Source organism: Haliotis asinina, chromosome 1 (genome assembly GCF_037392515.1).
Source record: "Haliotis asinina isolate JCU_RB_2024 chromosome 1, JCU_Hal_asi_v2, whole genome shotgun sequence".
Lineage (NCBI taxonomy): Eukaryota > Metazoa > Mollusca > Gastropoda > Lepetellida > Haliotidae > Haliotis > Haliotis asinina.
In genome coordinates, this window is record NC_090280.1 from 4,794,455 (window position 1) to 4,810,236 (window position 15,782).

The following is a 15,782-nucleotide window of genomic DNA, read 5'->3' on the forward strand; positions in this document are numbered from 1 at the left end:
AAACTCTTCTGGTGCATCACGGTAGTACTTCTTTGTCTCGAATACCTTTGAATCACGCATGGAGCACGGAAATTACCGATGTTTTGCGATTGAAAATCGATGGAAGGGGGACAATTCTAAATCTGGTTACCTTGTGTCATCTGCAAAATGGTGATTCGCCTCGCAATCAACAGAAGTGTTCCAAAAAGTTCAAAATTAAAATCCAGGTGTTCGGTAAGTTAAATACGCTGTTCACTGGTTCCTCGGGGTCCATGGGCTAATGTACCTTCGAGGTTTGTTTATATTCGCGAGTGATGGTGTCTGTGACTGACAGAACGACCATGTTCGTGGTGGCTCAGTGACGGTGTGTTTGACTGACAGAACAACCATGTTCGTGGTGGCTCAGTGATGGTGTCTTTGACTGACAGAACGACCATGTTCGTGGTGGCTCAGTGATGGTGTCTTTGACTGACAGAAGGACCATGTTCGTGGTGGTTCAGTGACGGTGTCTGTGACTGACAGAACAACCATGTTCGTGGTGGCTCAGTGATGGTGTCTGTGACTGGCAGAACAACCATGTTCGTGGTGGCTCAGTGATGGTGTCTTTGACTGACAGAAGGACCATGTTCGTGGTGGTTCAGTGACGGTGTCTGTGACTGACAGAACAACCATCTTCGTGGTGACTCAGTGATGGTGTCTGTGACTGACAGAACAACCATGTTCGTGGTGGCTCAGTGATGGCATCTGCGACTTACAGAACGCCTCTTAATTATATTTACGATCCGGCTGACAAAGGGCAGAACTACCGGGGTAACATGAACCATTTGAGGGCATTGTGTTATGTTTCAGTGTGCCTGAGCACACACGGCACGTTTCACGGGTCACGTGTTGTTACTGAGTACCTCCAACAGGAGAACATACCCTACACAGTACACATCTTGTTACTAGGTACTTCCAACAGGAGAACATACCCATTTTACAGTAGCCATCATTCTGTCCAGACTTGTCTCCCATAGAAGATGTCTGTGACATCCTTGGAGAATCACTGACCGCTCTCAGCGAACCTCGTCAAATTCGGGAGATTCTTGTCAGTGGAGACCGATTCACGATTGACAGCACGCCGCGAGGGTCAATAATCTAACACAGTCTATGGACATCTCAAGTTCAACGAATAAATACAAACCTCAGTCATATATTCTATCCCGGCTAGGGGTACTATTTATCTCATTAAAATATATTGAAATATCTATATCAATATAATCTTTCCTTGAAAATACCCAACTTGTTTAATAATATCTGTATATACATTGCCGTTTGTGCGGTATATTGACTAGAAACATTTCTCGTATATTGTATTGGAATGCTGTGGTAGGTAGAGGTGAAATAAAGTTTAACCTTCAAGCTAGCATGTCAGATGCTACGCCAATCGTAAGCCTGAGACATACACCATGTGTATAATTACGACAGGAGAGCAGCTGGACATGACTCTCCCCTCCCAGATACGGACCTGCTGTTACTGACTGCGATCGCAGTCAGTACTGCACTTGACAATGATAAATATAATTTGCTGTGGACTCAGGCACAGACAGATATCCCAACACGATGGATTTCTGGCTGCAACTGTTTACCGACTACACGTACCAGGTTGTTCCAGAGCCGACGTTGCTGCCGTTGCCTGCGTCGCTACTGCTGCCATAGAGATGGCGTGACTGCAAGAAAATAACCACGAGGAAATACATGCTGGGGTATCCGGCTGTTGTATTCGTACATTGTATTCCGTGAAATAAAAAAACCAGGAACATCTTTGCACCCGGAAGCAACATTTCAAAAGTTATTCTAGTGCTGACAGAAACAGTTTACTTCCTTGTCCTCCTTTATTTCTCCCTCCACCCACTACCACGCATACTTGATCCACATAGTCACCAGATACCAGTATATTCTTTCGGTGACCTATTCCTTCCATTAAATTTCCAAATCCCGATCCACATAGTCACCAGCGACCAGAATATATTTTTGATGAGCTATTCCACCTATTTAATGGTCAACAACTTCATTAAGACTCTGGACTCACCGTTGTTATCAACATGGTGAACTTCGTCAGTAGGGTTGGACTCGTACAAGTCGTTGTCCCTCATTACTGAAACAGGTGTACGTGTGTCATTGGGTGGGTGATGCCTCCATGGTATAGTGGCTAGACTGTCAGCTGGGAGAGCGAAAATAGGTTTACGCCGCTTTTAGGTACCTTCCAGCAATATCACGGCGGGGGACATCAGATATGGATTGTACAAGTTTTATACCTATGAGGGGAATCGAACCCTTGCCATTGCCGTGACGAGCGAACGCTTTAACTAACAGTCTATCCAACCATCCCTTCTGTAGGGAGAAAAGAAGTTATAACGTTCTTGCTGTCAGATTATACTAGTATGCACATGTCCAAGGGGATGATGTCATTAACCGCTCAAAGAGGTTATATGTTAATAAATATCTTACAAAAGCAGCAAAGATACGTAATCGACATTTAAAAAAACGCATGATCTACCTCGCAAATACACTTTTCGGAAAAAACATCTCGAATCACACCCGTCAAAGTACGAAAATATTGCCAGTAACAGGATACACATCTGACAAACACTGCAATCAACAAATATGTGACAAACTGCAACGGAAAAGCCACAGTGCGCAGGAAAACCCCACTTGACTATATTCAGAAGATGTAAAGGGAACAATACCGGTGAAAATCATAAGCATGAACGCAGAAAATGAGTGACGACAACGGGCATTTGCGTAAAGCATAAACACGTCGTGCCAGTGTCATGCTCAATCACACAACATAAAATAGGCCAACGTCCGACCCACACTGTAAAAACACAGGAAATGTGCACGTTGGACAAACATCTAACAACCACCATGCAAACATTTCACAAACATGTGACCAAACCCAAACAACCACGACACAAATATTGGACACACATGTGTCCAGACCTATACAAGGGCTATGCAAATATGCCACAAACATGTAACAAACTCCAGACGATCACTATACAAATATGTCACAAACATGTAACAAACTCCAGACAATCACTATACAAATATGCCACAAACAAAACCCAAACACAAACAACCACCTACAAATATCTCACAATTAAAACCAGGCAAACACTGTACAAATATCTAAGAAATATGTGCCACAATCGTAACCACTATACACATATCTCAGAAACTTCAGCCAAATCTCGACACCATGGTACAAATGCTTACACAGAGCAGACAATCACCTTAAATCACATGACATACAGTTACAAGTCGGACAGCCATCACACTAACACCGGAAAAACACCACACAAACTTTAAACAAACAGCTAAAATATTCTACACCTGACAAACATCTGACAACATCAGAAGAACCATATGGACATCTAACGAATCTGACAAGTACCATATGAACATCTGACAAGAACATTTATCAAGAACCATATGAACATCTGACAAGAACATTTGTCAAGAACCATATGAACATCTGACAGGCACCATATGACAGAAAAACAGCTGACAAAGAATTTACAAATGTCTCATTCACACACACAGACACTCTCACACACGAACACTCACACATACATACACATACAACAAAATCTGACCAAACAATCATCAAACAAAAAACAGAATTCTCCAAGAATAATCATGAAAAAAAGACATTCATCACATCAACACTAAAAACATTTAACAAACAACTGAAAAACACTCACACACAACCTCTCTCACATACAAACAACTCATACATACAACCACCCACATGCACAAACTCAGGCACAAACAGACACCTATACATACAAAGACTCTCACACATACATAAACACCCACGCAAAGACTCACACAAAGACCCACACACTCAAATACTATTATACGCAAAGACTCACACACATCCACTCTCACACTCAAACACTCACACACTCAAAGACTTTCACGCGCAAACATTCCCACACACAAATTCACATTTCTAGAACTATCGCTGGTCGGTTCTCCTTCAGTGAACCCTTTGACGGGACCCGGTAAACGGACGTGCAGTGACTGTTGTGTATCGACAGTCACACAGTCCAATACCACTGCCAATTATTGAGGCTACACGTTTACTGACGTTTAAGTGAAATTCTTCACTCACCTTTGTCACTGTCTACATCTTGGCTTTCAGCCGGGCTGGATTCATACAACACGTTTTCCTCCACCACTGAAACATCCGTACCGATGAGAGTGCTTCTAGTACTAATAATGACCAATTACAAAGTGCTGTTGTTACGAGTGTGTATTTTCTGCATATTTTGTTATTAATTATAATAATTATTATTGGATCACAACATTTAGTGTTCTCAATAATAATTGTGATGGGTCAGATTCCGTATAATAGATAGTCAGCATTTTTAAGAGTTTGTTAGCAGGCTGTCCGGAAATTATCTGCCCTTGTTTTTTCTGTCTGTTACTTCCGGGAGACTGCTAGAGATTTCTACAGTGTTGGCGATGGTCGTATGTGACCGGGAAATGACTGAACATATATAAAGTTACCGTTATTATAGCTAAAATGAATAGAATTAAAAGAATAATAAAAACAGCGGCATCGGTTTAGAAGCATTTACTGCCAACAACAAAACGACGGAGGTCACTGACACACATTTTACAAATATAGTCACGTCATAGAACAGAGATGACGTCACTATTGAAAGTGACGACATTCGACCTTGACCTTTGCTCATACTACCAGCCGCCATTGTTTTCAGTGATCAACAACGTTAGACTTCAAGTCGATATTTTCATTGCTGTATGTTGTCATTTATGGCGCAATCGTTATGGATGACACAAGCAGGAAAGTGCATAATTTCATTCGAGCCGTAGGTGATTGAACTTCAACAGCTGAGCTACTTATGACATCACCTAACAACGGGCTTGATAATGGCCCGTCGTCAAGCATTTTGCGGGCGTTTTCAAGTTACAGTGGACCGCTCATTTCTGATAACGAGCGGTCGTTTTAATGATAATTCTATCCATTTTAGCTATAAATAAAGGCTAGTTGCCGTGTTGAGGAGGACACACATTCATATTCACTGGAGTATGATCATCAATAGCTGCCAACGTTTGATCTACATTTACCGCTGTCAGACCATTCTGCGTGACTGTTTATCTCTCACACTAAGACTTTGGTGAATTTGCTATATTATATTTTGTAACCCATTGCCTTAGATTTTGTCTCATTTGTATTGTATTTGAAATCAGTATTGTGAAATTGACGTGTGATCTTGTATAACTTGCTCTCGTTGCCAAATGATACAAAATTTGAATGTTTATTGACTTGTCTTTGCTCTGTTTTGCTGGTTCACAGGGGTTTTCTTACATAGTTTGTCACGGCACAGTTTTAACCGTAACACTGTATCCATCCACAAGGTCAATGCTCATAGCGCATAAAATGAGACAAAAAGACACAAGTAGTGAAATAATAGTATGAAATAGAACGTATGAATAATAGGATGAAACAATGTCTATGAAGAATAGCCGGAAGAGATGTGTCTTGAGTTTTGATCTGAATGCAATTAATGATAATGGATTTTTGATGTGCAGAGGAAGTGAGTGACTGACTGTGCTCACGCAACCCACCCAATCTCATTCACTCGCTCACCCACCCATCCACTCACTCGCTCACCCACCCATCCACTCACTCGCTCAGACCCATCCACTCACTCATCCTTCGCTACACTTCCTTCAAACTTCCCCATAACACCCAAACACATAATACATTGCACACCCCTGTTTGTATTCAAGTCTCTCATCCACCAAGGCGGAGATTCAGCTGGTTGCCTCTAGACGTTGGTTCCATGACTACCCTATGTATATTCGTACACACATTTAGTGGTTTACCTTTTTCATCAGCTTGTCTGTCATTCGGGCCGGATTCATATACAGCATTGTCCTTCATTTCTGAAACATACATACAACACAGATACATTCCAGTTTTAAATTACAAACTATTCAGTTTCGGTTTGTCTGGTTGGAGCTAGTTTCAGTTAATGTACAACGATTAACAGTGATTACACACGACACTGTATTTAGACTAATGGCATGTTAAATACCTAAATCAAAGACAAGATGACGTCACAGTTGTGGTTATGAAATGTATGGAATTAGGACCCGGATAATGGTGTTAGGAACAATGATCTAAAACCATCATATTCGTATTTGTAATATTACACAGCAGCATAACTGGTACATGAACGCTATTTCACCAAGATGAAACCGTGAAGTAAATGATACACTGAAGCCTTTTCAATTATATTTAGGTCGGCATTTACAACAAGGCATAAAGATTTAGCCGGAAAAGACTAGGACACATACATCAAAAACATCCCGTTACATACATCCTGATTCACCATGCATTAACAGGACTCTCTCACCTAAAACATCAGCATCTTCAACACACAGTGCACTGAGGATACAAAAGAACACTTTGTAATAAATACGTTTAATAATTAATAAAAACATTTCTCATAGAACATAGTTGTTTCAAGTAATGATTACATAAAACACACACACACGCACACACACACACACACACACACACTCCCCCTCACTCTCTCACACACACACTCACACACACACACACACACACACACACTCCCCCTCTCTCTCACACACATACACACACTCTCTCTCTCTCTTTCTCACACACACACTCTCTCTCTCTTTCTCTCACACACACACAAACTCCAACAATATTCATGTTATGTTTACTTCAGACATTTTAAAACTATCTTATCTCCCTCTGTTCTTTCTGTTTTCACTTTTAATTCATTCATGTTTTTTTTATAAATTTTGTAAATGTCTCTAATCTAATACTGCGATTACTTGGAAACATATTTTCCCTGAAATAATTACTCAGTAACATGTACTTACCTTTCGTGTCCTGATCCCCTTGGTTCTGAATTAAAATAAATGTTTGAATTAGAAATGAATGAAACATGAAATTTGATACATGATATGATCAAACGAAGACCATAAACTGCCTGACGAGAGAAAGCATACATTAATGCTTGAAGGCTCCTAGGATGCAACAAAGAGTAAATGCTTATACGACGGTTATGTATTTGACTCCGGTATCACAGTGTTACATTACACTGGTCAAATGAATAACAGTGTATTGTTTCATTAGCTTCACGTTGTTTCTTGGTCACATTCAACAATCATGAACATGCATCCTTTGGTCTTTAGTCCTTTGGCACTATATCCTCCGTTTTCAGAATACCTGAGTTGGGAGTTTCAGTGAGTGAATCAGTTAGTTTTACGCCGCACTCAGCAATACTTCAGCTACAAGGCGACAATTTGTAAATAATCGAGTCAGGACCAGGCAAACCGGTGATCAACAGCATGGGCATCGAACTGCGCAACTGGAAAGCGATGACATGTGTCAACTAAGTCTGCGAGCCTTACCACCTGATCCCGTTAATCACCTCTAACGACAAGCATGGGGTACTGAAGGCCATTATTCTAACTCAGATCCTCACGGTATTTCAGTGAGTAAGTGAGTTCGAAATGAGTCAGTTCGGAGTGAGTGAGTGAGAGAGAGAGAGGGTGAGTGAGTGAGTGAGTAAGTGTGAGAGTGAGTGTGTGAGTGAATGAGAATACCAGACCACTCACTATCATGATCGTCGCGACGAATTATAGAAAAGGAAATAGAAATTCAGGAACATATTAAGTGCAAACAGCAGCTTGTTCTAATTCACACATTGATAGGAAGAAAAAGAGCAAACACACCTGTAATTTCACCTGCCGTATTTCGATTTCTGATGATGATGATCATGATGACAGAGGCGATGACAGTCAGAGCAACCACGCCGACGGTGCTCCCAATGATGGTGTGCAGTTGTGTTCTATCTTCTACAGGCTGATGTCCTGAAAAGTGAACGGTCAGTGGTTCAATAACTTTTACCTGGCTGCACAGAATATCACTGAGGCTTTTTACACTTTTAAATAATATAAAGAAAATAATATAAAGAAAGATTCTGCCCACAAATAACCTGTGGTCGAACTCGCTTAAAGCCACTGGCTGTACAATTCTTCCTAACTGTTGTAATCATCGCCAGATACAAATCATTATAACACCATCCAGTATGGAATATTTGCTTACCTGTGTTGCTGTCTGACGTCGGTGCTGGAGCTGTCACACCCAAGGCTGTAAATGTGAGTGGAATAATAATATCAAGCGTTAGTTTCATGTGAAGGCCTACGTGCAAACGGTGACGAAAGTTATTTTGTATTACTTCATATATGTAGTGACATTACCTTTGTCGACTACACCTGCTCATTATTCAACCATTCAATCCGATGTCATCACCTTGATCAAATCAGCTCATGTCATGCCTCATTTTATCGCACCGAGTGATAGGAGTCACCTGAATGTGTTCTCGGAACATTATATATGACGTGACTTCTAACATCGGTACATTGGCATTTCATCAGGATGGTCTGGCGGGAAGAGTCAGTATTCTTGGTGAGACCACTCGTACCATGTTAAATGATGGTACCACCTGTTACTCTATCTGCGGCTTGCGAAAATGGAATAAGCCTGGCGACTAAAGTGTGCACAATTTGTCCCTCTTTATGAAGAGTTGGTCACAAGACTGATACACACGCGCACACACGCACTAAATTACGATACTCACTTGTCAGTATTTGTTCCAGAATTGTTATTGAAACATTGTTACTGTACCATTGCCACTTTTTAATTCCACAAGCCCATGTTGTTGACTTCGAATTATCACTCTCAGCCAAAACAGTTAGGCTGTGTTGATTGTCACTCGCCCTGAGGTCCACAACAGTAGAGGTCGAATTGCCGACAATGTCATAACTTCCATCACTGAAGGTCACCATATATTCTTCATGGTTCTGACGCCATGTCAGATGTGACGCACTTACAGGGTCTTCCGTCTCCACAGTACAACATAGAGTATAGTTTGTGCCGATCTGTAGCTCCTCTGGGTACACACCCAAGCTGACATTACCTGGAATAAAGTCAGAATGTGTATGTGTGACATTGCCTTCAAATATAGAGATCTGTTCCTTTAAATTATTCAACACACGAACTTGTGGTCACCACTAAGAAAAGAACATATTTGGATAACAAATATTCTGAATAATGAAGACTCTGGGCGGATACACGAGACTCCACCAGTCCCGATGCACGTTTTGAGGAGCCGGCTGAAAACTATGCTTTTGATACTAACTTCTCCGCAAGAAAAGTCTAATCTCACCTGTTGGTTCCAGGACCTGAATCACCACCATGTTACTGATTGTTGACAACACAGGGATTCCACATGTCCACGCAGTCCCGTTCACAGCATCATAGTGACGGGCTACCATGGTAACGTTATGCTGGTTGTCGTTATGTGTCACATCCATCACATCAGGCCTAGTGGAGTTTTCCAAGACGAGATAACTTCCGTTACTGAAGGTCACAAAGATATTTTCGAAGTTCTGAATCCAAACCATATCCGAAATATTGCCTTGACCTACAGTTTCCACTGTGCAGCTTAGAGTAAAGTTGTTACCATCGAAGACCTTGTCTGGATACACATTTAGAGTGACATTTCCTGAAACATTAAATGAATATGTTTTGGAGCAACGTATTGTATACTTAGGATTCCTTTCAAATATTCGTGTATAATCGGAGGGGCAAGACATGTACAGATAATGTGTTTTGGTTACCACATGTCATCGTATCACTGGATTCTTAGACTCGACTAATTATGCTGCTGAGTTTCTTTTCTGCAAAGTTAAGAGGTAACGTCGTTTGTTGGGAAGATGAAAATCTGTTTGAAGGAAACATTGACGATGAATACAGTTCACGTGTATAAAAGAAGATCTATCAGTTGGAGTGTTGACTGGTATCCCTACAAGACATTATCTAGATGTATCCTTCCAACAAGTATGTTGCGTTCTCACCTTCAAGAGGCTTTGGCGTACTAAGTGTGAAAGGCGTTACACCTGCTGTATAACCTGAAGAAAATAGGAACAACATCAGTCTTCAGAACAGTCCTCTCAAGTATGACATTCAAATGATATTTTCAGACAAAACGAAACTGTTTCTTTACATTCCAAGAGCGAAATTCCGTAATGTCATCACAACAGACTGAAAGTGTATGTGGGACAGAGTCACAATCAGTTCATTCCATGGGTCTTCATTTCGCAGAGACTGTTCCTCTAGCAACGCATGGGTACCCGGTATTTCGTAACGATAATGGGACAGGAAAAATTCTTGCAAGTCATGGAAGGTTTGAGATTCCTTGGAGCTGAAAATGGTAGTAACACTAACCTATCCACAAGCACTCTGAGCAGGTCAGACACTTTGAGTGTGAGGATGCTTTGCACACATATGAATATAACAATTAGTATTTTATTTCACTTACTTGACAGGTTAACTGGATTACTCCACGTGCTTTTGTCGTTATCGTTGTTGCATCTCCATACTGCCATGCTTCCGTGCACACGAGGGACGGTCACAGTGTGACTCCTCCAAGTCCCAGTCAGCTGAACGGCGTTTATAAATGTATTGTCCACGGTGCTCACGGATGAACTGACCCAGCGGTATGTTTTGAATACAAGGTTGGCATTTCGGTACCAATAGACATTAATCAATTTCGTAAACCAACCGCCTGTTTTTGTGCAGCGTAATTTGAACGAGTTCCCAGAAGCCACGACCCGTTCTAGGTTAGGGTAATCTGTAAAAATACGAAACTTACATTATGTTTCAACTCTGTGCCAGCTTCTGAAGACAGGTTCGCCACATGATGCGGTGACCATGATACAGGAGTTATGTTGTTACGGGAACTCACCACATGTCGACTGCCACACGAGGAGGACCCCGACTGCTGCAGCAAGCAGCCCACGGACTGAATCCCACATCATGGAATGGTGGATACTCAACCTGAAACATGTTAACGCTCACAACATACTGTTGTCTGTAGTTGTGCATGCAGGGGCTACGCGAGGGACCATCACAGTATGCACACGGAGAACCCAACCGTAATTTCATGACAAGACCTAGCACAAAGTTCCGATCACTCATATCAGTCCGGTATGCTCTTCCTGCGCCCTCAGTTCAAAGTCGCGGAAGTTTTCCAAGAGCTGTACTCCGTCACGGTTGTATGTACTCCTGACACCAGAACGCCAGGACACTTTTTGAATATGTTAACTTTTTTCACACAAGCAAATCCCCCCACTGAACCCCATGTTTGGCGACTCTACACACAGCTAGATACCTAGATACCTTGCGTTACGATGTTTATATAATTTAGGAATTCTATACCTTACACATAACGTTAAATAAATATACCGTTTGACTGGATGATATTATTTTACAGGAGACGTCACATGGAGTTATTAATTTTGTTACAGTAAATCTTTCAGTCAGCAAACAACTATGCACCATATCTTCCTATGCAGGTCAAGTCACGGATGCGGTTTTGAAAATAAATACAGATTATGCTCAGGAACTTTAAAAAAAAAAAGAAAGAAAGAAAGTTTCTGCTATCATATTACTATCATCCAGGTGACAATACCGACGTCGAAAAGGAGATAGCTGTAGTCTCATTTGCTGCCAGCAATAATGTAGGACGTCCAATCCCCCTAAACTTCACATTGACAAATATGTTGGAACAAATGTCCACCGCGGGTGTGACCTCTCATGGACGTCATGACCAATGGTCAAGGAGTGCTAGCCCAAGTCCTTGAAAGGTTAGATGCTCTTCCATCGGTTAACGTCCTCATTTTCCCAGAAAATCCCGAATACGCTTATCCGGGTTCACGTTTGGGGAGCGTTAGTACCATCGCGTGACAACAACATCGACGTTACGACTGATGCCAACGTCACTCGTGTGACGTACGAGATAAGTATGCAACTACCCATACGTTGACCACGTGAGTAGTAGAAAAGGATATCTCCTAGGCGTTTGATCTCACACAAGTAATATCCCCATGTGAAACACAGTCTTAAAGGATTTGTTTAGCTGAACACACAGATAGTGCATCTGGATACGAATAACGATAATTATAACGCACCCTGCAATTTACACCTCATGATTTTCCTGGTTACGAACCTACTTTAACCCGGTGGTTGGTGTGTACGCAGCTGGCTAAAAGAGGACACAAACACAACATGCTACAAACACGCTGATAGCAGTAGTTGTAATTCAGGTAATTACAGTGAGCGTGTATGATTTTCCGCTGCTTTTAGCCATATTCCAGCAAAATCACGACGGAAGACACCGGAAATGGACTTCTTACCGTGGCAGGAATGTAAGTGAACAACGTTCGAGTATTACACATGCATGTACATTTCATTGAAACTATGTGGGAAGGGAACCCGAGTCTACCCCACCATCCTAGATAATTAGAGAAAGAATAATACACACATAGCACTGAAAGATAAGGGAGGTTAAACAAAAAACCCAACAAATCATACCTATTACATGATGCACAGAAAGGAGGTGGGACGGCCGGTGGGTTCTGGTGTCGGTGTGGCGGGTGTGGGGTGTGGGGTGTGCGGCATGATGCATGACAAGAAGCCCGCCGGACAGAGTAACGCGATTTAGCGATAATGTATGAATGAATATCATCCACATTATGCAGTGAGTAAAGTGAGAAATGCTACGAAACGTTTACAACTTACCACAATAATATAGACGCCCCAGGATATGTACTTCTCTGTTTGGTGACTGTGTGAATGTGGTGATAACAGTATTTGCAATGTCAGGTCCACATCAGCCTCTTCCTGGTTCTGTGCTCTCAGTGTCACGTATAGCGTTGCCCCTCTTGACTTGAATCAGATATCTGTGTGATGCCTCGACAAACACCGACAGAAATGATAAATTTCATTAGAAATTGACTGCAAATTTATGCTCCCATTAATGGAGTCGTGAAGTGTTGACCCATTCACAGAGAGTTGCCCGTTTTGATCATACCTTATGAAGCCACAAAGCTGACAGATGTGTTGTTACCGGTACACCACTGTTAAATGGCTCCTACACTGTCTAAACAATACCGTGGCAGGAATGTAAGTGCACAACGGTCGAGTGTTACACGTGTATGTACATTTCGAACAGTTCATGCTTGGGTGATTGTTACTGCTTACAGTAATTGTTCACAGGTGGGGGCGGTTTGGTGACTCCGTGGTTGAAGCGTTCGCTTCCCACACCGAAGGCCCATTTTCGCCTCCTTCCGTGTTTTCTACAGCCGTGGTATTGCTGGTTCACATCATTGGTACATTCTTCAGGTTTATTTTCCGCGACTTTAAGTGTGACCAATCTGCAGTTCAGCATGTAATAACATGCTGTTATATGCTCTATGCTCTTTTTTTCTCTCTCTCTGTCTCTCTCTATCTATCCATCTCCAACTTGCTTAAAATATATGTTTAATTGAATTTGTGGGCACAATTTAAATTAAGACACATAACGAACGCGAGGCCATGTGGTCTGTCTGATGCGCTGTTGTTAACAGTGCCGCGTCCCTTCCGTCGATTTCGCCGGATGTAATGTTCCCTCGTAGTTCCACATTCGAAATAGTTGAGAAAGCTGTGTGCAAAACAATATGTCCATGTTCTCTGCATCATATGGATAATAAACGTGGATACATAATGTCGATTTTACTCCGAAACCCGTTATTTGAACAGAACTATATTCAGAAATCTATAAACGACCAATGAAAATCATCACACATCATTGGTAACTACTTGTAAGTTAACTGTATTTAGTCATAGTTCATTGTATAAAAACAACCACAGCAGAATGGATGAAAACACGGAAGAAGAATTGGGCAGCAGGCCCATTCTATCAAGGCGAGATAACGTGGATGTACTAATAAAACACAAAACGCCAACGACAGAATTGGTTATAGTTATAATACTGTTTTTTTAGTTGTAGTATAGTTATAGTTATAATATAGTTATAATACTGTGTGTTTAATACTATCATCTAGATGGGTTAGAACAGACGTTGTCGTCAGAAACCGCACATTGAACTGGAAATTTTCATTGACAGTTGAAACAAAAGGCCAAAGATGCAGCGAGGATCACTATCACTGCAACTATGTTTTCCGCGCAGTATTCTGAACAATATTTTGCGAAACCGCCATCTCCATCTGTGGACGGTGCTGTAGTCTGGTGGTTAAAGCTCATCATGCCCACGATCCGAGCTCCATACCCTACACGGGTACCATGTGTGAAGTCCATTTCTGGTGTTCCCTTCGTGATATTGCAGGAATATTGCTAAAAGTGGCATTAAACTAAACTCACTTACTCTCGCGCGTAAGGATAGATGTACTAATGGCATTTTGTGATTGTTTAAGAGGTCGTAAAAATATTAATAATAATTTTGAAGTTATGACAAACATAATTCACTGAATTGATTTCATTAATATGGGGCATATTTATAAGGGTAAAGCCATCGCTGGGAAGAGCTTGAAATACAAACACATGTGTATGTGTGTGTGTGTGTGTGTAGTTACATCCAAGGTGATTTTTTTCCAATAACTTGTGGGAAGCAAGGGCCAACCATATGCAGACGAATTGCACGGCGATGATGCATCAAACTGCTGAACAGCTCGCTGCATTTGGGAGTAAAATTGGCTTAAGAATTAACCAATATTCATCATTTGTTGAACTCATGACAATAAACTTTGCATTACAATACATCACTTTATGCGCAAACAGTACCTTTTAACATGATGGAATATTTGCAAAATCTAGTTTAGGACACATGACTGAATTAAGTGGCTACGTTTACATTAGTGAGTATTGTTACGACAGTGTATTTTCTGTAAATTGTTTTATTGATTAAGTAATAATTATTATTGGGTCACATTGTTTAGACTTTTGAGTGATTATTGTTATGGGCGACATTTCGTATGAAATATGTTCAGTACTATTCTTCTTTTGGCTACAGGCCTTTAAGGAAGTGCTCTAGAGTTGCCTCCCTTGATTAATTGTTTACTTCCGGGAGACCACTAGAGAATTCTGCGTTGATGGCGATGGTCGTATGTGCTCGAACGTTCAAGAACATTGTATATAAAGGCTGGTTGTCGTGTTGAAGGCGGAAACACACATAGATTAAATGGAGTAACATCAAACTGCCTTTATCAACGCTTGACCCACATAATCGCTGCCTTACCGTTCGCTGTGCTGCATTCAGTAAAACTGTTTCTCACTCTCACACCAAGACTTCGGTGACCGTACATGAAACCTCTATTGTGAATCTCTGTATCTTGCTTTCTGTTAAGACAATATTATTGAAAATACCAGACTTCTCTGTGTTGCATTTTCTGGTTCTGAGAGGATTTCTTACACCTTGTCACGGCACATTTTTAACCGAAACAGTACAAACGTGTGATGGAAAGTATACAATAAATTTAGAGTTACCCGAGTCGTTCGGTCTGTCTCAGAATAACACAAGTTGGTCAGGAATGTATCATAAAATGAGTAGTTTCCCACTCACAGACCGTTTTCATAGTGATGCATCGTTACAGTCGCTTGACACTTTTCAAACTGACCCGAGAAGATCTTCAGTAGCCCGTGCTCGTGGTAAGAGGCGACTAAACTGTAGAGATGTTCACATCACCAGCGGGGAGTATATGTTAAACTCTTCACGAACAACTAGTTTCATGACTTTCTGATGAGTGGCGGCGTGTGGTCCCATACATAGCGTCCAGGTTATAAGTCAGTTGTAGTTAACAAACATTGGTCGCGGATAGTCTTCAACAGGTGACCGTTTTGGACA

General features: G+C 41.4%; 1 protein-coding gene across 1 annotated transcript; it reads right to left on the reverse strand.

The window, feature by feature from the left end:
- Positions 1–1,634: 1,634 nt before the first annotated feature.
- Positions 1,635–11,054, reverse strand: LOC137262591 (uncharacterized). The gene is made up of 13 exons (XM_067800136.1): positions 10,848–11,054; positions 10,422–10,733; positions 9,958–10,011; positions 9,267–9,605; positions 8,679–9,017; positions 8,144–8,188; positions 7,771–7,908; positions 6,913–6,937; positions 6,414–6,445; positions 5,881–5,940; positions 4,139–4,204; positions 2,051–2,116; positions 1,635–1,688 (listed from the first exon to the last, which is right to left on the reverse strand). The coding sequence occupies exons 1-13, from the start codon at positions 10,918–10,920 to the stop codon at positions 1,663–1,665; spliced, it is 1,575 nt and encodes a 524-aa protein (XP_067656237.1). The 5' UTR covers positions 10,921–11,054; the 3' UTR covers positions 1,635–1,662.
- Between the last annotated feature and the right edge of the window lie 4,728 nt (positions 11,055–15,782).

Bases quoted from the DNA above. Each gene is read 5' to 3' on its own strand.
- LOC137262591 (XM_067800136.1), bottom strand. From the start codon at position 10,920: ATGATGTGGGATTCAGTCCGTGGGCTGCTTGCTGCAGCAGTCGGGGTC. The intron at 2,117-4,138 runs GTGAGTGAAGAA...CACCTGTTTCAG, and splicing joins AGATGTAGACAGTGACAAAG to TAATGAGGGACAACGACTTG. The intron at 1,689-2,050 runs GTGAGTCCAGAG...ATTTTCTTGCAG, and splicing joins TCACCATGTTGATAACAACG to TCACGCCATCTCTATGGCAG.